The following is a 27,958-nucleotide window of genomic DNA, read 5'->3' as shown; positions in this document are numbered from 1 at the left end:
TTACATGTCTTATTAAGCGATGCATTGTGTATCACGCTGTGTAAACATAATTCGGTGTCTGCATTTGTTTGAATGATCATACTTACATACCGCGAGTCAGAAGCCCCAGACGGTGGTTGCAAATAAAGATGTTTAGAAGTATAGTATGCATATTTGGTGTGCTGCCCAGTGAGGGTGCTCCAAGCTCGGCCACTCATCCCGAACACTGAGCGCTCCCTCCACTAGAATAGGTTAATGGTGAGGAGTCGGGGTCTTGAAGGGATGCTGAAGACTAGAGAGAACGAAGGTAAGGCTGCTATGATTAAAGAAGTTCTCTCTCGTGGTGGTTGGGTAGATGATGTGATTACTGATGGTGAATTGACCACCTTGATTATCTGCGTGTGCTTCTCCCTCAATGTGTTAATAAGAGATCAGGTTGTAGGCTACGGTCACAGGAAAACAGTCCTTATCCTCCGTAAAATGCATTGCACACATACAGTATTTGGGTTAAACTGTTCCAGAAAAGTGTTGTAAATACAACTTAACCACTGATTACTAATTATGTCCTCTTTTGGAAGGCCAAATATAGTTTTGCTTTCACAACCAAACACACAGTATCTCCACGACATGGCGCCAGTGATAACAGCAAGAATAAAAGTTACACCTGTCTTTGAGTGAACATTTGAGAGGCGTTATGCAAATCTTCACACATCGTGACATAGACGTGTGGGGGTGTGTATAAACAAGCCGTTTTAGGGGTTGTGGACGAGTCTTGGCTTTGATAAAGAATATCTCTTTGGATTTAACACTTTTAGTCTTTGCAACATTACAGATCTTTTTTATGCAGCAAGAGCTTGTAACACTCCAAAGAGAAATACATTTTTTTAATTGAATCATATGACCCCTTTAATTCAACCATCATGCTGGTTTACCAGAAACAGACCAATGATAAAAGCATATGATGCAAACCTCAGGATTATTTTTTAAAACACCTGTTTAAGTTTATTTCAACATTGAATAAGATTCATGTTTACTACAGCATTATATCCAATGAGGGAATCAGAAACAGCACAATATTATTTATCATTTACACTATTATATATCATTTCAATAATATAGCGAGTTTATTATTTTATTGGAAACACCCAAGGAATAAACTACAGTGACACCTGAAACACATGCAACAATATAAAACAAAAAAAAATATCTTTTTAGCTCACTAATGTGGTGTTGCTACTTTGAAGCAAAATGGGAAACTATTTAAAGTTTTTGTTGAAATAATTAATCATAGAAGCAAGTCAGAGCCTTCATTCCTGTGCACACATCAGCTCCTCCTCCCCAGACCACTGTAAACATCTATAACAGAAAGAGAGAAGAAAGTCTGTTATATACCAGGAAACTCTATATTACCCAGAATTGATCTGTTAACCTACACCACATGCACTGAAACAGCACTAGTGGTCACGTATTGACATTACTAATAGATAAGGCATGCTTTTATAGTTTTCAGCATCAGGACACAAGTAATACGGTAAAGATGATCCAAAATGAAGATGCTTCATGGATAAACAGGTAAACGGTATATTTTCTCACCACTGTCATTCTACAGAATTGTGTCCTGCTGCTCCTCAACAGGAGAACTGCAAAAGACAAAGACCGATTTGTGACCATTTTCAAGACTTAAAGTACAGCAATAACCAAATTACTACACACATACTATGCTGATCAAAAATTGTCACACAGACTGAATGCAAAGATGAATTTCAATCAAACTTTATTCTTATTTTTTTCTTCTTCTCTAATTTTTAGCCCACACAGCCACTAACAGACACTCTGGCCTCTTTGAGTAGGAGTGGATACATTCTCACAGTTTGCAGGCTCCGCCATGTATGGGAGTCTCATGGGGGGAAACAGATGCAGTCACATGTCAGAGACTCACTGATAGGCAAGTCAGACATGCAAAGTGTACAAACAGACACCACAGTCTGCCACAAAGATTCACCAGGTTGTTGTATGCGGGGTCCCGCCTCAGGTTGCTTTATTTTGTCAGCTGAAGAATATTACGTGATATTATGTATGTGAGTTTGTTTTTAGTTGCATGTTGCAGAAGAAACCAAGCCTAAATCTATATAAAGTCAAAAAAAATTCTGTCTCCTGTTTGGGGTTTAAAACCATAACTATTTACGGTCATTTAAACCTGACGCTGCTCATGCCTTTCATAGTTGTGTGTAGTGGTGAGTGGTGAAACCTTCATGAAAGCTTAGTGTGCATTCAGCAGGATTTACAGACCTTTTAAAAACCATGTTACTACATAACAGACATGCTTCTGATACACATCTAGAATTGTGGGATCAGCAATTCAGAGATATTTGAGTATGCAACTGTCAATGATCATATACTAATATGGCAAGTAATATTATTGTATTTTTTTTTTTTTACCATTAGTGCTATGTATTTATTTACAACTGCAGTGACACCATAGTTACTGCAATGCAATAATAAAAAAAAAAATTGTATTATCTTAAAAATATTAAATTCTATATATTTTTTAATAAACTGTAAATAAAATAACATTGTGGTACACTAATAACAATCTGATGAAATATAGTATATTTATTAGTGCTGTCGAAATTAGCATGTTAATGCAAGAAATACATTTTTCCAGTTTAATGGATTTAAAAATATTTAATGCAGTAAACACAGGGGTGGGGCTAGGGTTGGCCACCCTACTCCTAACTGCTGATTTGTCTCTTTATTCTTGACAAGAATTGCATTTATTTACATGCAGGACATGTTTATGGACACATCAAACAGGGGTAGGGTGACCATATTAGGGATGCAATAGGGTATCGGCACCGATACTGACATTTTTCTCGGATCGTGTATCGGTAAGAGAGGGCCAATCCTAATCCGAGATTTTGAAAAGACTATAAATTGTTTTTAACGTGCACAGTAACTAGAAATGTAAAAAAAATGCCTCAATAACTGTTGTACATATATACTACACTACGCATCAGTGTCTCTTCTCTTTGTGCTTTAAAAAATTTTAACAGAATGATGCGCTTGAAGCAACACGGCATCAGACTGTGACACTGTGTTGCTTGAAGTGCATCATTCTGCACACCGGATGCACACATTGTAAACGCTTCGTGCTGCGCTGTATTTGTTTTGTCATATCATATCTATCATATGTTGTTGCCTTGCTATACATTTAAAAGAAATGTATCTTAATTTAATAGTATATACTTATATATATAAATACATTCATGATTGTTTTTAACGAATGGATTATATAATAAATACAAAGAGCAATGTGTAACATTTTACCATATTTAGTGCAACACTTTTATTTGTCCACCACAAAATAGTATTTTCCCTAAATGTTTGGATTTCTAAAATTATTGAGCACTGATTTTATAGAATAACTTTTGCTGCCGAATTATCCACTAACCTAGTTTATCATCATTTTTTTTGTCATCAATTATGAATATACATAGGTTAGGGATGTCAATTTTCGATCAATTCCATGACGGATAGTTGTTTAAATGAACGATCAATTAATCGTTAACCTTAATGCTGCAAAATGCATCTATTGCAGCCACTCATAAGTGTAATTCAAGTATTGTGAAACTGCAGCTTCATGCTGAAGCAAAATAAATATCATCTGCATTCTTCTGACTTCCATTTTTTTGTGCTTACACTTTTGACACGTTGTTTTCGCTAAAATAGTAAAAAGCACTGCAAGCTTGTTAACAATGATTTGCAAGCGTGAACAGTGATATCCAAGCGAAAACAACAGTTTAAAGAACTGCAAAATGGATAGACTGCATAGAACCAGTCTTTATGTGTGAAAAACAAAAAACTAACTATTGCAAAATGACTTGTTGTGCACGTGGGGCAAAGAGTTCACAAAATAAACCGATATGTACAGTTCCTTTCTTTTCTCTGCACTTACAGTTTTGGCACGATTTGTCTACCCTGCATATGCAAATCTATTTGCCATTAAATTAAATCACTTTTGTGTTGTTTCTATTTTAATTTATTAAGTTTAAATCACAATAAAAGCTTAATTTGTACATTGTGAACGAATGATTATCCGTTTATATACCACCACTCACAAACGCTCGCTCGTGTTGAGTGTGCATGAGCCGCACGCAGCCCAACATGAAGTCGGTTAACCGACCATTGACAGTTTTAATCGATTGCATCTCTTATCGACAATTAATTGATCATCAATCAATCATTGACATCCCTAGCATAGGCCTATATTTTTCAATATTTATTGTTTATTTTATTTTTCTTTATAATGAATTAGTCTGTATCTAGTAGATTGTGAAAGAATGATTATCAGTTCCACACAGAGATAAATTCTACATTTATTTAAATGGGGAAAAAAATTAACTGGTATCGGATTGGTATCTGTATTGGCCAATACTGAACCCTAGGAATCGGAATCAGTATCGGAGGCAAAAAAGGTGGATCGGAGCATCCCTTGACCATATGGGCCATTTTTACGGGACACACCCTTGCCAGGATGTCTGTATTGACTAAAATATCCTGGTTTTGGCTGTTTGCACTACAAAAGATCAATCGTTATATTTTAATACAATGTTTTAATATTTTAATCCTTTAAGTAAATTTTTTCTCATTAATGTACACACAGTACCCCATATTGTCAGAAAAACACAGAATTTTTGACATTTTTGCACATTTATTAAAAAAAAAAAAAAAAAAAGAAATATCACATGGTCCTAAGTATTCAGACCCTTTGCCCAGTATTTAGTAGAAGCACCCTTTTGATCTAATACAGCCATGAGTCTTTTTGGGAAAGATGCAACAAGTTTTTCACAACTGAATTTGGGGATCCTCTGCCATTCCTCCTTGCAGATCCTCTCCAGTTATGTCAGCACTCTGGAGAAGGTTTTATCCAGGATATCCCTGTACTTGGCCACATTCATCTTTCCCTCGATTTCAACCAGTCGTCCTGTCCCTGCAGCTGAAAAACACCCCCACAGCATGATGCTGCCACCACCACGCTTCACTGTTGGGACTGTATTGGACATGTTATGAGCAGTACCTGGTTTTCTCCACACATACCACTTAGAATTAAGGCCAAAAAGTTCTACCTTGGTCTCATCAGACCAGAGAATCCCTCAGGTGTTTTTTATAGCAAACACAATTCCGTCCTTTCCTAATCAAGTCCAGTCAGTATAATCAAACACAGCTGGACTCAAATGAAGGTGTAGAACCATCTCAAGGATGATCAGAAGAAATGGACAGCACTCGAGTTAAATATATGAGTGTCACAGCAAAGGGTCTGAATACTTAGGACCATGTGATATTTCAGTTTTACTTTTTTTTATAAATGTGCAAAAATGTCAACAATTCTGTGTTAACTTAAATGATTTTAGCAAATGGATGCAATATAAGAAAGATATATAAATATGGAATGGAAAATGTTTTTATTTACTAACCTGTGTACATACTTTCATTTCCTGTCTTTTTCATCTGGGATGATCACCTCTGGTGAAAGAGAAAAGCAGATGATCATCAGCCTATCTCTGTAAGCATTCGGTACACACATACATTAATACATGCTTAAAACCAACTCAAATTAATCTAGTCAGCACAAAAAATGCTTGCTTGCCATTCCACTCCTGGATAAACACCTAAAGGATCAATGTCACTATAATCAGCTGAAAATGCACCTTGTGGCATTTGCATGTCAAGCAAAGTGCAAATGATCCTGTACTTACGCTTGACCTCCAGCTTACAGGCAACTGTAGCCTCACCAAGGGCATTCTTGGCCCTACAAGTGTAGACACCACCATCAAAGCTGGATGGTTTGCGGATTTCAAGTGAGCACACTCCCTGGTTGTTGATCTGCCTGTATTTGGGATCATCTCCTATGACCATCTGATTCTTCAGCCACTCGATCTTAGGCTGCAAATAAAAAAAAAATTAATTTCAACTGACATGACCACAACCAACATTGACAAGTCATTCACAGCTGGACCATGTAAAACATTAACATTTAAACACTCCTTCAATTAAATAAAATAAATTTTAATAAGATGCTATTAATACACAAACAACAAACCGAGAGGCATTTATTAATCCATAGCAATGCTGTCAACTACTGTAAGAGAAGCTATTCCAAACTGCAGTGCTAATGCTCGAGTAGCCTCATTCATTTTAGCCCTCACACACTTAGAGGTGTCATGGTTCTTATAGAAAATGTCACACATCTCATTCACTGAATTTCTGCCTACTCGAGATACATCAGCTGGAACAGCATGTTACTGCACTTCATGGTTCAAGTTTGCGGAAGCATTTTAGCATTCTGTAAGGACTTTAACCTTATGATGCTAACTGATGTCCCATGGGTAACTTTACAGAAAAGACATGCTGCTCTAATGCCTTAAGTTTCACACAAAGATGGTGTCCATGAGATGCTAAATAGCTTCAGACATAACATGATGCAAGCACAAAATGGCTAATGCAAAGGTGCATTTAATGAAAGGTAGAGATGAGGTCTTTAAATAGTCCCTTCATTAATTAAACATGCTAATGTCTCGGCTCTGATAGCCTGCTCGACAGCGTGCTGATATACAGCGCTGTTGTGCTACAGGCATCCTGAGTTTAAATCCCGACTTGAGGACTTTTCCTGATCCCTCCCCTATCTCTCTTACATTTCAATTCCTGCTAATGTGAGATAAGATTAGTAGTAAAACAGTAGGCTAATTCTGAAAAAATTCTGAAAAAATTCCCTTTGAACAATTGAAAGCTAGCTAATTCTCTTTTATGATAATGCTAAACCTTTACAGGAAGTAGCCTAATGGATTTAGAGTAGCTATGCTGAAATACTGTAATATGATCAAGCTATATCTACTGTATGTTAGATATATTTTTGAACATAATGGATGTCAAAAATAGATTGTTAGTTAATTGACCTGTTAACCTGCACCCCTCATTTCGGAAGTCACAGCTGAAAATGACCAACCTAACTTAAAATTGTAACAGTTCCTGACTTCAGTGCGCTACACACACAGTTTTGGTGTCTTTGGAAATAAAACTCTTCGGGATATAAGAAGATATAAGTAATATGTTAAAAGACACACATTTCATGAGATTCTATTTCAAATCTGAAGAAGATGCCATGAAAAATTAGATGGCTACAACCATTTTTCTGAGACTATGTCAAATTTCCCCACCCCCTGTTATTACCATAAATATTTACCAAATGCACTGAAGGGTTCTACTAACTCTTTTATTCAGTAACATACCACTACATAGTTTTTCAATTATAAAACAGACAGAATCTTGGACATTGTATAAGTGATTTATTTGAGCACTAGAAAAACACAATGAGAATAATTTGAGTAAAAAAAAAAAGAACTAACTTTCTTTTTCTTCTTTCTACATCTTGAGATTGCTAGAAATTCAGCATTCACATTGATAGTTGCTGATCAGTAATCACATGCTGATGGCCGGTAATACAGTTGGTAATCATACAAATGGCCAGAAATATAGTCAATAATCACACTCTATTCATATAGACTACATCACACTGATAGCTGTCATACACAGAGTAATCACATGCTGATGTGCGCTCATACATATGGTAATCATGCAGATACAGCCACATTCCTCACAAAACACACATAAATATGAAAAATATTGAAGAAGAAGAAGAAATAAAATAATTATTTGTGCAAAAAGCCAATCACTAAGTTATGGCCCCATCAAATGACAGGTGCTAATGCTCAAAAAGAATAAAAGGTTATAGACACTGAAGTGCCTTGAAAAAAACTGTACCAGACTGTATGTTTTTTCATCTTTCAGAAAAGTAATATGTTTCACGAGTTTCTATTTCAAATCTGTAGAAGATGCCATGCTATTGCTGCTAAGGCTGGGAGACCAGTTTAAACCAGCTATTTTCAGCTTAAAATTCTCACACAGAACAACCTCCAGGAAAGCAACCAGTCTGGTTTCAGAAGTGGAGATTCAACCAAGACTGCCTCAGTTGTTGAAGCCTTAAGACTAGCAAGAGCAGATTCCAAATCTTCTATACTTATGTTGCAGGATATGTGTGCTGCTTTAACCAGTAGTTAACCACTAGGTCCTCCTGTCAACCCTATTTTAAAAAAGGGCATCTCATGAACCACACTCCTGTGGTTTAAGTCTTATCTCTCAGATAGGTCCTTCAAGGTATCTTGGAGAGGTGAGGTGTTCAGGTCACAACAAGTAACTACTGGGGTGCCTCAGGGCTCTGTTCTTGGACCACTTTTCTTCTCTGTCTACATTGCATCACTAGGTTCTGTCATTCAGAAACATGGCTTTTCATATAACTGCTATGATGACATTCAGCTTTACCTCTCATTCCATCCTGATGGTCCGATGATAGCTGCTCACATCTCATACTGTCTAACAGACATTTCTTGTTGGATGAAGGATAATCACCTTCAACTCAACCTTGCCAAAACAGTACTGCTTGTGGTTTTGCACTGGCTACCAATAGCTGCTCGCATAAAATTCAAGGCATTAAAACTTGCCTACAAAACCATCACTGGCAATGCACCCCTTTACCTAAATTCATTCCTTCAGACTTATGTGCCCTCTAGAAGTTTGCATTTTGCAAGTGAACAGTGCAATAATGTGTGCTATCAATTGAGGCACAAAATCACTTTCAAAGAAAATGTTCCCTCCTGGTAGAATGAACTGTCCAACTCAATCCTTGGTCCTTGGCCATCTTCAAGAATTGGCTGAAAACACATCTCTTCCATTATTATTTGACCCTCTAACCCTAACACTCCGTTCATTTACTAACTGCCTGCTTTCTTTAAAAAACATCAACTAACACTAGCTTTGCTATTCTTTATGCATTCTATCTATCAATCAGTTTTCTTTTATTTATTATGCAATTAACAAAAAAACGACAAAAAACTAGCTTGCTCTACTTCTATTCTCTCTCTCTCTCTCTCTCTCTCTCTCTCTCTCTCTCTCTCTCTCTCTCTCTCTATATATATATATATATATATATATATATATATATATAATAATTATGCACATGCATTTCATTGCCCTTTTGTTGATTTTTATTGCTTCCATTGTAATCATTTGTTCATTTTCTAAATTACTAAATGTAAATGTTAACTTGACTCAGATCGGGCAACCAGCTTGTTTTTTTTTTTTTTTTTTAAACAGGGGGATGTTAATTGGACATCTGATTCATCTGTGTTGATACTGGATTATTAAAAATGTAGCATGTGTACATCAAATGAACAGGAATCTCCTGTTCAGTCAACTTGTGGTCTCACATACTGGCAATGTTAACAAGCCAATCAAAAATGAGACTGTCCATGCCATTAGTCTGGACAATAAGCGACATTCCATTAACTCATGAAAACTCTTTCCATTAACTGAGGGACAGTTCCAAGTGAATTTCCACTTGAGCTTTGTTTAGCACAACATGATTACAAACCATTTCTCATCACAATTCTCAACCATCCTGAAAGTTGTGGGATCCTACCTGCTTCCCCTATGAAAATACCCAGGCTCCACCACTGGCTAATAATGATGCAATAATGATTTTGTAGTGTAGTACAGTACAGGAGAATTCTTACTTCAAAGTTTACTTACTGTACATAATCACACTGTCAAGTGACATATCCTGATTTTTCAGAACCAAGGTAGAAAAAGAAAGTGTAAAGGAGTTAACTGACACAGATAAACATGGAATGGAATGAGAGTGAAAAATAATCTATGTCATCTTTCTATGAAGTGCATCATGGGGTTCTCTTATGACTTTGAAGGTTTTAGGTTTCCAACTTCATCCAAAAAGCTCAAGACACCCTGGAACTCTTTTGGCGCCAAATGGAAATTGGGCCCCAGCACTACAAACAAGAGCAAGGACTTTTGAGTTTCAGTCCTTTATGAGTCCCTGACTGCAAACTCAAACTCTGCCCGTTTGTTACTGTATTGCTTGAAGTATGTTGTATATACTGCACCCTTACTCTTGTGGAAGCTATTATTGAATTCTTCTTCTGTGAAACATATCCTGTTCTACTGTGTCTTTGAAAGTTTTACATTTATATTTGCATCCAATTGCAACCAACATGCCCTAGACAGCTCAGGTATATCTGGAACTTTGTTAGCATGAAATAGAAAGCAGGTCCCATCACTGCTAGATTCAACGAACAAGAATTTTGGAGTGTCCTAGAAGGCTAACTCACCAGGATTTGTATTCAGCCCAAATTCTGCATCCATCTCAGCTGTTCCCGAAACTTGATTCTCCATCCCCCTCCTTGGGAATGACAAGCTAACACAGTCCCCACATGACTGTCTAGCAGCTGGCCTCCTTGGTCAGCAGGAACAGCCAGCACTGTGCTTTTTGTACCTTATGACTACAGCTATGGGTTTAATTAAGCTATTTATTGAGCTTGAACTCAAGGACATTTGGACATGTTGATACCATCATTGGATTATTAACAGCTGTTGTTGAATTACAATGACACTCTTTCAGAAGTATATTTGTAGCAACACATCAGCAAAATCTTGCCTACAAGCATCTAGCCATGATAGACACTGTAGAAGAAGGACAAAGATGACTAAACCAAATCAGTAGAAAGAGATGATCCATACCTTTGGACTGCCTCGGACTGCACATAGTAGTTTCGTGGTGTATCCCACAGTGGCAGCTCTGTTGCTGAGAGGCGCTGTGAACTTGGGAGCCTCGCTGAAATCGTGCTCCTTGTACTCCAGTGGTTTGTAGACAATACCTAGAGTACAGGGGACAACAACCTCAGCCGGGACTGACAGTTGTGCAGAGTATGGCGGTTACATTGCATTAGGGATGTGAAAAACTACAGGTTTTAAAATGCGGTTGGTGGGTTCCTAGTTGGTTAAATATAGCCCCAGTCAGACATAAGCGGAGAGCAAAATGTTTATATTTATAGCAGCTTTGAATTAAATGCATGGGTGTCCAAACGTGCTCCTGGAGGGCAACTATCCTGCAGAGTTTAGCTTCCACACACATGTAGTTCACTTGAAGGAGTGAATGAACACTAGCAAGGGGACACCGAATGTGATGGAAATGCTAGATTTCTAGCTAGACACAGGAATTCATACAGTGCATGTGTCTTACCATTGAGTGTACACTGGTTGTACAACCATTACTAAAGTGCATTAGGAATGAATGAGTGCACTCAATAATGTTCACTATGGTTCTTGGACACCACTACAGATGGCAGTTCCCTCGAATAATGGCCTATATAAGTGTATAGTGGGTGAAGTGCCCTATATAAGGGCATGGGGGCAATTTTAGACAGCCTTTGATTAGCTGGTTCAAGTGTGATTAATGAGGGTTGGAGCTAAAATCAGCTGGAAAGTAGATCTCGAGGGACAAAGTTGCCCAACCCTGCTTTAGTTGTTATACAGTCTGCATGATTATCAGTCAATTATGTGTCTTGCTCCTGAATGCTACCTTCCATGAGCTAAAGCCTAGCAAGCTGCATGATGCTAATTACAGCTTAACAAATCAAAACTAAAATAAAGAGAAAGTAAAACTAAGTAAACTAGTCAACTTCACTGTAGTTTGTTGGGTGATAGTTGAATAGTTGATCACTGTGACTCATCCCTAATTAGAATTTATAAGAAATTAAGGCAGTGCCTAGCAAAATGCCTTGTGTTTGCAATGCTTTTGAAATTACAGGATGGAATAGAAAGTTACAACAGGCTGTAAATTACGAAAAGTGACCATTTCAGTGTTCGCTGCCTCGGTGTATAACAGTTAAATGATCTTATGTAAACTCATGGGTGGAGCTGTTGCTAAAATATTGTCATTTTTGCAACTCTGCCGCATAATCCGTGTTGTTATGCAGATCCCATGTAGCTCTGATGTGAAGAATGAGAACTGTCATTAGCACTCGAGGCTGAGCCAAGTCTTATCTTCACACAGTTAGCACACTTACGTGCTGTCAGCGTTTGCTGCCAACAAAATGGCCTCATGTGTTAACAGTTCACTTAGTATCATTTATTAATATCAATTATATCAATTATTGTTACGTTTATTCATAGGCTGTTTGCAGTTGCCATGCACTGTAACAACATTTATTATTGACCGTGAGGATGTGTGGATTTATTTTAAAATGTTTCGCTCACCCGTAATGGATGCATGCGTATTTTTATTTATAGGTTATATATTTTCTTTACACATGAGCCCCTGTCCCTGAGAAACTTTCTGTATATTCCTGTATACATTTGATTAATATGAATTAATCATATCAGCAAATGCATTTTTTTTTTTAACCGGGCAAATTGCTACATTGCTTGGCAACAGCAAACAACTTACAGTTAGTATAGTGAATGAACATGAGTATATTTCATTATATGGCAAGAAGGCACTCAAGGCCATACTTTAGTCATTTTACCACCACTAAAATGTGTTTGGGTTCATTTTACTGAATGAAAGAAGTCTGAAGTGCTGTGGAGTTAAAACAATGAGATTACCTGTTTTCTGAATATGAGCAGCATCTTTTGTTACAGCAGCAGTCTCACTCCTTCCCACCTTGTTTTCTGCAAAAACTCTGAAGGTGTATGTATTTCCCATCACAAGGTCAGAGACGGTAGCGTTCAGCCTGTGGAAGTGCTCCAGAACCGTGAACCACTCCTGCCAAAAACAGCAGTCCTCTCAGTATTTTCTTTTAGCAGATATACTGTATGCATTTAAAAGGAGAGGACAGAATGATAGAATAGTGACATGATTGAATGTTGGCTATTAATAAATTGTGAACGAGACTGAAAGTATTTCCCGGTGGGTTTCATCCAATAAATAGATCGTAAACAAGCAGATTTTCATTACAGTGTTAAATAACAACAAGAAGCAGTTGTGGTTTCGCCTAAAGTGCATTTAGAGGATTAGATGGGTCTCTGTACTCCATGTTCTCTGCACATCTTGTATTCACATCAAGCTAGCTGCTTAGTATCATGATTCGCATCATGACAGTGAGAGTTATGAGATGTCATCATGTAGCTCTCTCTCTATCTGTCAGCACTTTACACCTTCCCAACCTGATGAGATCCTGCCAAGAAGTCATCCGACCCATGCCTCGAACACCCAGATACAAACTTATAGATAGACACGTCAAATCCATATACAGACTCTTCATTTAGATTTACAGGCCTAACAGGTGGCTAAATTAAGCCTAGCTGAAGTATGATGATATACATACTAAAAAAAAAAAAGGCCTAGAGCATCACAGCATTTACTGCTTGCTGTCACTTATCACTTGTGTTAAAGGGACAGTTCAACAAAAATGAAAATTATGTCATTAATTACTCACCCTCATGTCGTTCTAAACCTGTAAGATTCAAAAACATTCTCATAACTTAATAAAGGTGTCATCGGATGCCTATTGATTGGAGTTGATTTAATGAAGTCTATAACATACTTTGAAAATGCTAATTTTCCCCGCCCCTCTCTTCTGTAGGGTGACGAGCTGCCCTATTTACTTTAGTTGCAAAACTTGCTAACATGCACATTATTAGGAAAGGCAATTTGCAAAGATTGATAAAAAACCCTTATACTCACTTCATCTGTTTCACTTCACTTCACTCACTTCACTCATCTGTAAGTGAAGCTGGATCTGATTCACGTAAACAGTGACGCATTTACAGTAGGTAGATTGAGGGGCACATTCCCTTCAAAAACAAACTTCATCTGTCCACTGCGTCTTCAGCAGCTCAGATGTAAAGAGTATGAGGACTGCTGCGTTCATTATTACATCCAACAACAAAACACGCTCAGGAGTCATTCTGGTCTAAATCTGATCAAGTGGTAAAATGATGGTGGTCGGACAGTTACAGCTCACTGAGGGCAGGTCTAAGGTAAGACGGCCATGTCAATCAACTATTGTGGGAGGGGCCTGAGTCTGTATGACGTCACACAGTCAAGAAGCTTAGAATGGCTTGATTTTGAAAATTATTTTTAGCTCTATTTTCTCTATTTTTAGCATTATGGGGTGGTTGTGTTCAAACAACACATAAAATTGAGTTTTGCATCCAATGACCCCTTTAAAATTTCAGTTGAACCAATGATGTCACATGGACAATTTTAACAATGTCCTAACTACCTTTCTGAGCCTTGAATGTGTCAGTTGCATTGTTGTAATCTTAATTTGCGGTCTGAAGATAAAGAAAGCAACGACATGAGGGTAATTAATGACATAATGTTCATTTTTGGGTGAACTATTCCTTTAAGTATCCGATTGGTCTATTTATTTTTAAACAAATGGTCAGTGTCAGTGCTTAACCTTCAGAAAAGGCCAACCTTAACAGGTCAAAATCACTATTATATGTTGGCATGTGGGACACTGTTAAATATTCCTCTGTTAAATTTACCCATTGTGAAATATGTTTGGGAAATACTCGCCTGAATTTTGTGTGGACTCCTATTTAAAATTCGGAATTTTGCCCACAAAAAGATAAATAAATCTGTCCAACCTTTAGAATAGTGAATTATAGGGTCTATTAGTTCATATATTTATATAATTATTATTATTTTTACTTATTTAAACAATTCTTCTTTTGAAAAACAAACTGCTTTTACAAAGTCCAATATTTAATACTGTTAAATATTGTGTATGTTAAAATATTAACAGAAAAATAACACTTGTAAAATATAAGTGATATCATATTATTTTATATATTTTATAAAATTGTAAATATATCAAAATTGTGTCATTGTGTAATTGTTTAACGCAGCTGATAAAGATCTTAAATATGTGTCAAATCATAATCTCCATTTGGGTGCGGGAATCCCAACATGTGATGCGTTCCATTTCACACTATGCTCATTTTATTTTAGACACCAGTTTGTCAAAAGGGCAATTTTTTCTCACCCTCAAATAAAACTTAAATGAAAAGGGAAGTGCTGTTCGTTTTCCGAGTGAGGAACTAATATTGTACATGAAGTGCTGACATATAATAATAATTTTTTGTTGTTGTTACTGGCAGCATTAGTTCCAGTAAGGAGTTACTTACTCCAGTTTTCTTGTCAGCTTTCTGAATGGTGTATCCAGTGATCTCAGTGTTGCCGTTGTCTTTGGGAGGGGTCCATTCCAGAGCTGCATTGAAGCCCCAAGAGTCCACCAGCTTGACAGAAGCAGGAGGACCGGGCAGATCTACACAAAATAATTAAGCTTTCTACGTATAGATCATGTTACACTGTGAGGTCTTACTCGGTATACAGAGGTGTCAGGGTATGAGCTAAGAATGAAAATGCAAGTAGGACACAAATAGACAAGGTCCCAGAAGAGCACTCTAGATCACAGCGTGTCTCACCGACGATCTGAATGATGAGGTTAGCCTTGTCCTCGAAGCTGTCGACCTTCACGCTCATCTCATAGCTGCCGGAGTCTTCTCTCTCAGACTTGCGGATGAACAGGATGCTATCCTTGTCGGTGTTGCGGATGTTCACCTTCTTCGTGTCCAAAGGCTGGCCATCCTTGGTCCATGATATCACAGGTTTAGGTTTGCCCTACAAAACAGAGAATTATGAAACATATTCGAGCCTGCAGTGAAAGTACAGCTCTGTTTGCCAGTGAGATATCTGAACTTACAATGAACGGGATGACAAGATTGATCTGTTCTCCAACATGCTTGACACATCGTGATCGCAGGGCACGGGGCAGGCGGATCTTGGGCCGATCTAGAAAAAATAAGAAAGATACTCAATATTTAGATTTAAATCATGGTCTGAGTTTGAAATGCATAAACTGTTAAATAACAAACTTTTAAAACGAACACTTTCAACTTCGCGATTCTCAGAATTGCTCACAGAATGTTGATATTATAAACAAAAGTTCAGCAAAAACAGTTTTAATGTGTAGCGTTTATATTTTTACATGTTGTAAATGTAATTATTAGCAGAATTGTCTTGTTTTATTTGTCTGATCTTAATTCTGGGTCTAAAAATAAATGGATGCAATGGAAAACTACCAACAACAAACTAGATGCAACAACAAAATATGCCTGTGTTGATGAGTGCTTGTGAGAGGTGTGAAAACATGTTTATTGGTAATACCCTCCGGAACAGAAATAGTGAAGATACTGGATATAAATAAAACCTTCTAGCGCATGTGCACCGCCAAATAAAGCTTCTTTATTTGCAGCTATGGTTTCATGAAGACCTTTTAACATCCATGGAACCTTTGCAATTCACGAAAAGGATCTTTAGATTATTAGAATGTTCTTCACGCTAAGAAAAAAAAAGGAATCCACTGAAGGGTTCTTTTTTTTGGGGGGGGGGGGGGGGGTGAAATGCATAAACTGTTAAGTAACAAACTTTTAAAACAAACACTTTCCACTTCAAAATGCTCAAAATTAATCACAGAATGTTGATGTTATAAACATAAGTTTAGCAAAAATAGTTTTAATGTGTAGTGTTTATATATTTAACATACATACATACAAATAAAAAAAGTCCTGAACAAGAAAAAATACATCTAAATGAGACTATAAATGAGTACTATGTGATTTTCTTTGTGATATTGTGATGTTATTGTTTGCCAGTGGTTAGTCATTGTGACACTCATTCATAAACAATGATAATGTCTCTATTATTTATTTATTAATTTATTCTTTTTAGGTGCAAAAGTGACAACCTAAACTCAAACTGTACATGTCATGATCATGTGCTATACCAATAAGCCATGGCACTAATAGACTAAACTTATTTTAAAAAGAGAATTATTAAGAATAGAAACATTGGCATAAATTAAATCCTTTTAATATAGTAATAGTTCATCATATATTCAAAAATAACTAACTAACTGTATAAATCCAGCATGGGCGTGAATGAAACACTGTCAGTTTTCACTTTCTCTGAACAGCCGTGTGTCAGCCAGCACTGTGCCACTGACCTCTCTGATCTAAACCTCTATTGGCTGTTTTCTCACAGCACATCTGTTACTGTCAGAGTACCGCTTCCTAAATCTAGCCCTCCAGATCGCTAATACTCAGTTCCCAGGACTCCAAAGCAACAAGTTCATTAATTATGACAGGAAACAATTGACGCCTGCGGAGCGACACATTGCTGATCCAGAGCAACTGCTGACCTGCTGACACACTGCTTGATGGGACTCGGAGCGCTCAGTTGGCTTTGAAGGCTCACATTCAGCTCACCTTCAGCTTACCTTACAATACCTGAATAAATTACCCCAAAGCCTGTGCTTGTACGTGTGAAAATGCTCATCCTCGTTCTTCTAACCCTTTTTACAGTCACTGTTCTCATATGTAATCTTGTGTGATGTCCTGAATCGCTGCCATCCACCACAAAATCCACCTGCTAAACCCAAATGGATGAACAGTATGTTCTCTCTGAATCGCTAAGCCAACAGCCAGGCTAGTTTGACCTCGTAACAGCATCACACAAACAATAATCAGTTCATTCCAGGATCTTATTTAGGTTATCATTATTAAGATTAAAAAAAAAAAAAACAAGTTTGGTTAAAATACACTGTAAAAAATAAGTGTAATTTTAACTGTAAAATTTTGTAAAAACGCTACGGAAAAAAACTGATAATAGGTTAACAGTAAGTTCCCGTACTATATACAGGGAAAAACAGTAAAAGATCTAACAAAGCATTTAATGTAAATTTACAGTAAAATTCTGTTAATTATACAGCTTTTAGAAGTAAAAAAAGAACAAATCAATGTATAATTTACAGTCTAAAACTGTAAACTGATATTCCCAGAATTCCCTGCGTGACACTCCACGTTTGAAAGTATTTTGTTTAAATAATCATGTTTTTAAATAGTTCTTGTTATCAGTTATGTACATTTGAGCTTTATGTTACATCTTCTGTTGCTTAATGAAAGTTTTTTGCATTATTTAAGTATCACGTGTGTTACCATGATGGTGTTTTGTGTTTCCATAAATGTGCACCTTCTATATGTTAATATATACTTCTGCTTGTGGTGAAGCTACTTGTGATGAGCTTTGATACTTCATGTGGCTTTCTCTTATACAGTACCATCTTTATTATTATGGTGGTTGTCAGTATTTTCAAGGTACAAAACAGATTTAATTTTGTGTGTTGTTGAATTTACTGGTTTATATTCACATTTTCTTGTTTGTAAATTACAGCTTTATATTGTAAAATTAACAGTTTTTGACGTAAATGTGTTTACAGTTTTCTGTATTTTTACAAAATTATTCTGGCAACCACAGCTGCCAAAAAGTTTTTGTAAAAACAACAAGAAATTTTTTACAGTGTAGTCCTAGGATTAAAGTGGCTTCTCAATCCACAATACAATGGCCACAAGAGTGCGTGTATATACACACACACACAAACAAACACACACGTTTGTTTTTGTGAAAAGTGGGTTCATCCCATAGGCGTAATGGTTTTTATAATGTAGAAACTGTATATTCTATTGAACTTACCCAACCCTACCCCTAACCCTCACAGGAAACTTTGTGCATTTTTACTTTCTCAAAAAAATTAATTCTGTATGATTTATAAGCGTTTTGAAAATGGGGATTTGGGTTATGTCCTCATAAGTCACCCTCTCCTTGTAATACCTGTGTCATACCCATGTCATTATACAGAGTTGTGTCCTGATATGTCACAAAAACAAGAGCACAAAAAAAAAACTTATATATATATATATATATATATATATATATATATATATATATATATATATATATATATATATATATATTTTTTTTTTTTTTTTTTTATATACCCTTTATGTCTACGTATTTATATATATCTATATATATATATATATATGATAAATAAACACAGTACACATACATATATTATGTAAATAAAAACTTATTTTGAATGTGAATGTTTATATTTACAAAATACATTTGTTTACATTTAGTAAAATTATTCTAAATACATACATTTATTTGAAATTATTTATTATGTATTTCAAAATGATATTTAATAACATAAAAATAATATATATATATATATATATAGCTTGAGCCAACCAAATAATAACTGTTTTACTTGCAGGGAGTTATAACTATGGTAATAAATGAGTCAAGGTCAAGTTCCCCTAATAAAAATGGTGAAGTGCAAGGGCAAAGCACCAAGCACTGAATATAAACACATCTTGACCCTGCACCTGTCACCAAAGGCACACTAGCAACGAAAGCAGTTCACATGATCCTTTGATACAAAAAAAAAACAAAAAAAAAACACATTCTTTAAAAATCACATTTATATAAGTACCTTCGCTCTATTTAGGAGACAAATGTACAGAATGTGTTTACAGTGTTTCTCGGCCGTGAGCTCAGATTGCTCAGAAGCCTTAGGTCTTTATGTTTATAATTTAAATGCTCATGAAAGCTCTTGTCGGCACAAGCCAATGGGATTTATATACCCACAGCTGTTGAACCCATCGAGGGCAGGAGAGGTAGCTAGCTAGCACTTCCACCGCTCCCCTCGTGGTGGGGAAACACATACTGTCATCTGAGCTCCGGCAGTAAGCCACAGGAGCCAGGGCTCAGAGAATACACCTAAATGTATATCACTATGAAGTAATCAGTGTTTGAAGTAATCAGACCCTTGAGGTAACCAGAGACGTCCCTTCTCTTTCATCTGTCCCCCACACATGCAGGTCGAACAGTGCCCAGACACTCACCCACGATCTCCCGGACAGTGACGGGCTGTGCCAGAGCGACAGGTTCACTGCGGCCTCCAGCATTCACCGCCACCACACGAATGTTAAGTAGCTCTCCGGTTGTCAGGCCGCTGATAACAAACCGGTTGGACGTGATGAGCTCTTTATTGGCAAGCACCCATTCAGAAGCTGTATAGTGTAAAAATGGAGAGATGACGAGAACCTATGAGTTTTAAATCCTCCTAGAGATCTGAACAAAAGTACACTCATAAATATATTTATATATAAGAACATATAACTGGTTATAGATGGACCAGTTCCATACAAAAATGAAATGTTATATATTTCAAGAGTGATTTTGCAGTATATGTTACCTATAAGGCGCTATATAATTTTCACATATGTACATTCTCTGGGTAGATGAAGATATAAGATCATAAATCACAATAGTTAAATATGTATTTGTACTTGTGCATGTGATTTTTTTTAAAAATGGTATTAAATGGTAGCAACCATATTTCAACATTTATATATACTTTAACAAAAAATGCAAATTAAAACAAAATATATATAAAAAATTGGTATGTTTATATATATATATTTTTTTTTTTGTTATCCATTTTTAAACAAGTAATTCATTTATATTTACTTATATAATATCAAATTTTATTGACAGGATTTAGGATGGATACACATGTACATGACACATATCAAAAAAATTTACTATATGTATAAACATATTTGTATGGATTAGATGCCATTGGAAATTTTTCAAAAATTTTTTATAGGTTTAATATATGTTTTTACTTTATATGATGATATTTGGAATATATTCATATATGGAAATGTAATATAAGTATATAATAGTAATAAATAATAAACTTTTGACAAAATAAACTTTTATATAATATTATAATGTTCATAGAACATTATATAACTAGGTTATAACGGGTAGATTTAACTGCAGATTGACAGCTTGATATATTAATGGAAAATGCTATATTCCATGTACAAAAAAATAAAATAATTATAAATAACTGTCACCACACGAACATATTAAATCCACAGGTAAAGGTAAAAAGGTCATTATAAATTACGCATTACACTATTTGAATAATACAGTATACATTCCTAAAAATTTGAAACCTAACATCTCGTTGTTTATAGCAAAAGCTTGTGGATGTAATGCGTCAGCTACCCAGTTAAACATCAAATCAGAATTCCCCAGCTCACTAGCGGTGATGTCAGTATACATCCACAAATCTAAATGTGGGGTGTGCTGATACGGTGACAGTTGGTTGAAAGCATCCCTTCCTAATAGGGAGACCTAGAGGAGCTGGCTATAAATCAGTCTGTGGTGACATCTCACAGACAGGTGCTATAACAGACTGTCATATAACCCACTTTTCTGATGACATCTGATAGTTCAACATGGTTCAATTTCAAGAAGAAGGCACGATGATTGAAACGCTATCCCTCCGCCTAAAGAGCTTATCAGCAATACTGAGAGAATATACGCACATCCTTCCTTGCTGTATTCCACGGTATATCCATCCAGCCCAGAGCCAATGTTCTCCGGGGATCTCCACTTAAGAGTGACTGAGTTATCATTGACATCATCCACACTGAGGTTCTGAGGGGCACTTGTGGGCACTGCACATTCATTACAGACATATATACAATGAATTCATAGCAGAAGAACACATGCATTTCTTTAGTATTGAAAATATTAAAAGAAAGATATGATGGATGGTTGGATTTATTGACTGATTGGCTAGATGGATGGATTGATAGGGCAGATGAATGGATGAATAGGTGGTGCGGATTGGGTGGATTTATTGATTGTAAGGATTTGGTAGATGGGTGTGTGGATGAATGGGTGATTGGGTGGATTTGTGGATGGATGAATGTGTTGGTAGATTGGGTAGATTGATTGATGATTGGGCAGATTCGATGGACCTATGGATGGATAGCATGATGATTTTTTGCTTGGGTATGAGGATGGATAGATATAACAGATGAATGGATGAAAAGGTGGGGTCAATTTTGTGGATGGATTGATTTGGGCGAATGAATGGATGGGTAGGTAAGATTGGGTGGATGGATGGGGATGGATGGATTTAGTGGATGTGTGCATGGATGGATGGATTGATGATTGGGTAGATTCATGGATGGGAGGACTGATTGGGTGGATGGATGGATGGATGGATGGATGAATAGGTGTGTTCAATTTTATGGATTTATTGATTGGGTGAATAGATGGATGGGTAGGTGAGATTGGGTGGATGGATGGGGATTGATGGATTAAGTGGATGGATTTAGTGGATGTGTGCATGGATGGATGGATGATTGGGTAGATTCATGGATGGAAGGACTGATTGGGTGAATAGATGGATGGGTAGGTGAGATTGGGTGGATGGATGAGGATGGGTGGATTAAGTGGATGTGTGCATGGATGGATGATTGGGTAGATTAATGGATGGGTAGACTGACTGGGTGGATGGATGGATGGATGGATAGGTGGGGTCAATTTTATGGATGGATTGATGGGTAGGTAAGATTGGGTGGATGGATGAGGATGGATTGTTTGGGTGGATAGATTGATTGGATGGAATTGGTGGATGTGTGTATGGAATAGATGGAGGATTGAGAGGATTTGTGGATAGGTAGATTCTTTAGGTGGATGGATGGATTAGGTTGGGTTAGTAAGGTTGGGTCGATGGACGGGTATGGATGAATTGATTGGGTGGATTCATGGATGGATAGATGAATGTTTGGATAGATTGAATGGATGATTGATTGGATGGATGTGTGGATGTGGGTATTTATGGGTTGATGGCTGTATTTAGGTTGGAGGGATGGATGGATGGATGCTTGGGTGGGTGGTTGAATGGACGGATTTGGTGGATGGATGGTTTACCTCCTGGAGGAGGTGGTGTTGGTGCTTTAGGTGGCTCTTCTACAGGTGCAGCTTCAGCAGGAGCAGCTGATGAACAAATGTGCAGGAATATTAGGAGGAATATTAGGATTCAGAGTAGGATACATTCACATACAACAACGATTTTAATGCTACATCAAACACAATCAAAGCATCTGTATTTTATGAATTATCTTTTTCTGAAGCATACGGATCCAAGCTGAAATGGAATAATTCAAACTCATGACCAAACCAAAATGATTTACCCTCAGCTGGAGCATCAGTGGAGGGAGCAGCTTCCTCAGCCGGGCCTGATAGCAAATCATTAGACTTCCATTAGCGCAGTGCCACTCTGGAGATATCGCTAGATTAGTACTGTTTAAAATAAGCGTTTTTTACATGTATTATTTGTTAGTAAATTTTTATTGTTAGCATCATGGAGCAACAGCTGCAGGAATAGCACGTTCTTTCACAGCACAAGTCTCAGCAGATATAAGATATAGAGATATATATAATATATTTATATACTTACTTACTTTAACCTAACATCCTGACATAACCTCCCCCTCATGTAGTGGTCACACTGGTTTCCTAGCGACTGAAGACGTTAATGAGTCAGGTGAAAAGTCATGCCATTTCATTTCAGCATGCAGTGAGACATGCTCATCAACCACAGCCTGTTCCAGTACTGGCTGACAGCACACATTACTTGTGATCAGTGGTTTTTGCACTCAGCAGGCCACCAGTTTCCTGAAGATTCAGCATTTGCTCTGATACAATCATATACACATACAATGCTATTTGTACTTTTATGCAAAACCTAAATCAATTCAGCAGGGTAATAGTCCTTCATATAGTCTATGCTGAGGTTTGGTCTCAGGGGGCAGATGTTTAACCCTGAGCAGCAGGGGCAGAGGCTAGAGTTACATGTTAAATAAATGTTAGAACATGTTAGTTACACGTTACAGGAAGGTATAAATTACAATGCTGTTGTAAGACAAGGTTCAAGGATCAAATCACAGGTGCTTCCTGTTTAAGTCATTTGCTTCTAAGGAAACTCTGAGGTTAGACACATATTAGGGAAACTTCTACACACATCTATAATAATCAGTAGCTACATTTAGTTTTGTGACAGTTCAGGTATTATTATAAGTAGATATTTTAATGCCGACACCCAAGTTATCTTTTTACAAGAACTTATCTTCTAGCATTATGTGGCATATTTACATAAAATATAGTGACATAAAAAAGGCATATTTTATTCACATAGCCTTAGTTTCTGCCAAAAATGATAGATGTAATACTGTATATGCTACTGTAATAAAACTTTAGTATTCTTATATACTATTAGACACTACTAAGTAGTGAGTAAATTAATAAATAGCCTAGACACACATACACAAAATAACATTTTAAAATAAAAACTGACTGTTGAATGAGAATACAACTTTAATAGTAGGCTATATCAATAAACAGGATTAGTAAATAACACTATAACATATCTTTGTAGTAACTTTGGTGTTTTTGGCAGATTACCATGGTAAATGATAGCTAAACGTCGTCAGATTCCCAGTGAAGTGAGTGGAAGTGACGCACGTTGTTCGTTAGAGGTCGTGTGTGAGTCCTCGACAGAATGGGTGGTACTTTTATTCTTTCATTAAAATAACAGCTGACAGACGGCCAGGAACAAACCAGTTATAACCGTTAATGTGAGTAGAAATATGAGAGTTTAGGCTACATTAACGACGAATTGTTCTTTTCAATGCGATGTTGTCATAACTTTGAGTTGTGTGTTGTTAGGGTTAAAGAGCAGCGTTCAGAGTACCTTCAGGAGCAGGTGCCTCGGCAGCGGGAGCGGTTTCCGCCACGGCCGCTTCAGCGGGAGCTTCTGCCGGCGTCGCTTCCGCGGGAGGCGCCTCGGCGGGGGCAGCCTCGGGCACGGGCTCTGCTGGCGGCTCCTCTTTTGGAGCAGCCTTCTTGGCTGACTTTTTGATAGGTGCTGGTTTGGCTGGCATGATGCTTGGGAAAAACTCAACAGGACGGCCGGTCTTTGAAATGACAGTGTGTTTTGGGACGTTCAATTTATACCGCCTCAGAGTATGGACCTTCGGGACTCCACCTCTTCTTTAAATAGCCTTGATAAATCTACTCTTTCTTATCAAGTCAGGGATAACCCTAAACGGGTCTCACCTCATTACTCAGACTCAGTATAGCTTAACTCAGTATCATATAGCTTAGGACTATTTCGTGTCTAAATATTTCTGACTCTACCTTTACTTAACTCTTCTCATTTTTAATATCACTTCTTAACGTCTTGGAAATAATCCAAGTTTCTTTTTCTTTTAAATTTGACTCCATCTTTTGTCTAAATGCAAAGTGCGGTCAATACTGTAGTTACACAATTCAGGCATTAAAAGGCGACAAACCACAAAAATAATTGTATAATAGGAACAAATGAGCTGAGAATTTAGTGATTTATATATATATATATATATATATATATATATATATATATATATATATCCTAACCGTTGTCATGTTTTGTATGTTGATTCAAGGTTGGCATCATCTGAGGTCCTCTGGGGGCTTGGCATCATCTCTTCTCAGGTGTTCGCTCATCTCAGATCTTCGTAAAGGTTGGATCCACACTGAGGCTTGTGTAATTCCTTGGGTTGCCAATCCCATGGCAGAGACAGAGAAGCAAAATAGAGGGGAAAAAATAGCGTAGCTGCTTTTCAAGCAAAGCAGAGAACAGGCATTTGATCAGATATAACCGAAGTACAAGATTATGAGATGCATTACTGTGTGTAAATGCTTGGCTGAAGAGATGTGCTTTTAATCTAGATTTAAACAGAGTGTCTGAACCCCGACGTTGTCAGGAAGACCATTCCAGAGTTTAAGAGCCAAATGCAAAAAAAGCTCTATACCTCCTTTAGTGGACTTTGTTCTTATAGGTTCTTCCAGAAGACCAGAGTTTTGTGACCTCAGGTATTTTAGCATGATAGACTAGTTAGGTACTTACTTAGGGCCTTATAAGTAAGCAGTAATATTTTGTAACTGATACGAGTCTTAATAGGCAGCCAGTGTAGAGATTGTAAAATTGGGGTGATATGATCATATTTTCTGAAAATAAATTAATGAATAATCAATACTTATTTAGATACTCAATGTTAAGTTGAGAGGACACTTTAATAGTGAATAATAACATGATCTAGTTACTGTGAGGCAGTTAACTTTCCTGGAAAGGTGATAAGTGTCTAAGTATCTAGTGTTAATTTAGCTGAAAACTGCAGTGAATTGAATGTGAATGTATGTTTTTAAAGGTTTTGCAAAACTGTAGGTAGAAGTATGTTTTTCCATTGAGACTAAGTGGCACATAGTTAATGACATAATGAAAATAATAATAATAATAATAATAATAATAATGTAAGTATTTAAAAGTGGTGGACTAAAAAGCTATTTCAGATCATTTTCAGAGAAACTCTGTGAGCTAATTCATCATTATTTATTTTTTCTTCATTTACAGTAAGACATGGCGCCCTCCACTGGTCGGAAAGCATATAAACACAAATGTGGCTGATGGTTTTGTAATACATCACTCACGCGGTGTTAGAAATGCCATACTATCATACTACTCTTACTATTTGTGCAGTATCCAGTATGTATGCTGTGCATAGTGTGCACATTTTCTGTATGCATGAAATACCCGGATGACTGTATTTACATGAATCTGCTAAATATAACTCAATTACACAGAAATCAGTCCAGAAGCTGTGTTTGGAATGGCATACTACCACACAGCTCCTAATATATTGCAGTATGCTGCGTGTATACTGTGAATAGTAAGTGAATGTTCAGTATGCATGGAATTCCTTGATTACCTGCTGCATTTGCTGAAATCTGATGTATGCATCTGAAGACACTAGATGGGATATTTGTTTCCCAGAATGCAATGCGCTCCATGTAATGTTTCATCTTCAAACTTTTGAGTGAACTGGAGGCAGGGAATAGTCATTATAAATGTAAAACTTTCATACATGTTACTGTAAACTACAAACTATTGCTGTGTATCTAAAACAATATCTTAAGTACATAAATTGTACTTTAATCTCTACAGCATGTTTCCGATCAAATCAAATGACCTGTATCTCTATAGTGCTTTATACAGTAGGCTACAGATTATCTTAAAGGAATTGAATAATAAAAACATTCAAGCAATATAATATTGCTTAAATGTTATATATATATATTTAATTAATATTTCAATTATGCAAACATAATTCAATTCTGCTGTAAAGCAGCTCTAAAAAGAAAGGGAGTGAAAGGATAAATAGACCATTGGCCGAGGCTATTTACTTTAACTTTTGTCCCAATAATGTTGCATTAATTTAAAAATATTTTTAAGAAGGATAATTTAAACACACGTTATTGCATACTGTTTTATAATGTACTACAGTACTGAAATATAAATATCTACCACCTAACTACTATTTACACAGTTATTATTAGTTCTGTTCAGTATGTAAAGTCCATTAATTATGAAATGAGTTCAATTGGGCAATATAGCATTGTTTACTAGTATGAATCCTTAATTAATAAGCCTTTGTAAAAAGCATGGTTAGTACATTTATTTGTGAGATAGCAACCTCAGCAGGTGTGCTGAATTAATGTTTTGTCATGTGACAACTCTAGCGCACTACTGTGAAACCTTTGTTGCTTGTTGTATACTGTTTGACACACTATAAAAAAAAAATAGTAAAAAAAAAAAAAGTTCTTTATACTGTAATTATATTGTATGTATTGAAACCCATGGGCCAACTTCCCTTCTGGTCAGTCAATGCAGAAGAACATGGTCAAAGTTCGCTTTGTATTTCATCAGGAACAAATGACCTCCTCCCCTTCATTTTTATTTTCCATACCTATTCCTCTTTGTCTGGCAAAGAGATTTTGACCTGTGTTCCATCAGTTTTGCTATACTGAATGTTCATACATGGATAAATGTGCACTGTCTGAGTTCATTTTTTGACACTTGAGTTAATTATATTGTGTGCTTGTGTTTTCTGAACGAGGACATGCTTAAACCTGGGCAAAATTATATCTTTTTTTTTTTTTTTGTATAGAGTTTTGCATAAAACACTGAGCAAATTGGAGCATGTGTGCAAACAGGTGAAATGTGTTAAATGTTTTTAGAAATGTGTCTTTGTTTTGGTTTTGTTCAAATGGTTTGGAAAACTGGGCCAAATTAATCAGTGTGTTAGCAATAGAGAAAAACTGTAAAATCGCCTCTTAAAGTCTTTTTTAAAATTTGGCGCCCTCTTTCATCTAAAAATGTGCGGTCCATATTGCAGTTCGAAAATTCGTGCAGTAGAGGAAGACAAACCTTAAAAAGAAGAAGAAGAAGAATGCATTAGGTGAGAA

The 27,958-nt window shown here is 36.6% G+C and overlaps 1 protein-coding gene and 1 long non-coding RNA gene across 4 annotated transcripts; one reads left to right on the top strand and one right to left on the bottom strand.

Moving 5' to 3' along the window:
• Positions 1-955: 955 nt before the first annotated feature.
• Positions 956-24,555, bottom strand: mybpha (myosin binding protein Ha). 3 transcript variants are annotated; one of them, XR_008182591.1, is made up of 14 exons: positions 24,366-24,555; positions 22,807-22,851; positions 22,544-22,609; positions 21,145-21,276; positions 19,645-19,812; positions 15,600-15,688; positions 15,322-15,517; positions 15,022-15,161; positions 12,490-12,649; positions 10,624-10,760; positions 5,736-5,922; positions 5,454-5,502; positions 1,573-1,619; positions 956-1,335 (listed from the first exon to the last, which is right to left on the bottom strand). XR_008182591.1 is itself a non-coding variant. In XM_052594326.1 (13 exons), exons 1-12 carry the CDS (start codon positions 24,553-24,555, stop codon positions 5,468-5,470), a joined length of 1,545 nt encoding a protein of 514 aa, XP_052450286.1. In that variant the 3' UTR covers positions 956-1,335; positions 5,454-5,467. The 3 variants fall into 3 exon arrangements, 1 of the variants encoding a protein (XP_052450286.1); XR_008182592.1 differs by lacking the exon at positions 22,807-22,851; XM_052594326.1 differs by lacking the exon at positions 1,573-1,619.
• On the top strand, positions 24,170-27,958 carry LOC128011665 (uncharacterized). Its single transcript, XR_008182593.1, has 3 exons — positions 24,170-24,249; positions 24,341-24,637; positions 25,099-27,958. It is a non-coding gene; the product is annotated as an uncharacterized LOC128011665 (long non-coding RNA).

The sequence above is a fragment of the Carassius gibelio genome, chromosome B23 (assembly GCF_023724105.1).
Source record: "Carassius gibelio isolate Cgi1373 ecotype wild population from Czech Republic chromosome B23, carGib1.2-hapl.c, whole genome shotgun sequence".
Classification (NCBI taxonomy): Eukaryota; Metazoa; Chordata; class Actinopteri; order Cypriniformes; family Cyprinidae; genus Carassius; species Carassius gibelio.
The sequence above is the reverse complement of the archived record's forward strand: the minus strand, read 5'-3'. Positions and strand labels throughout refer to the sequence as shown.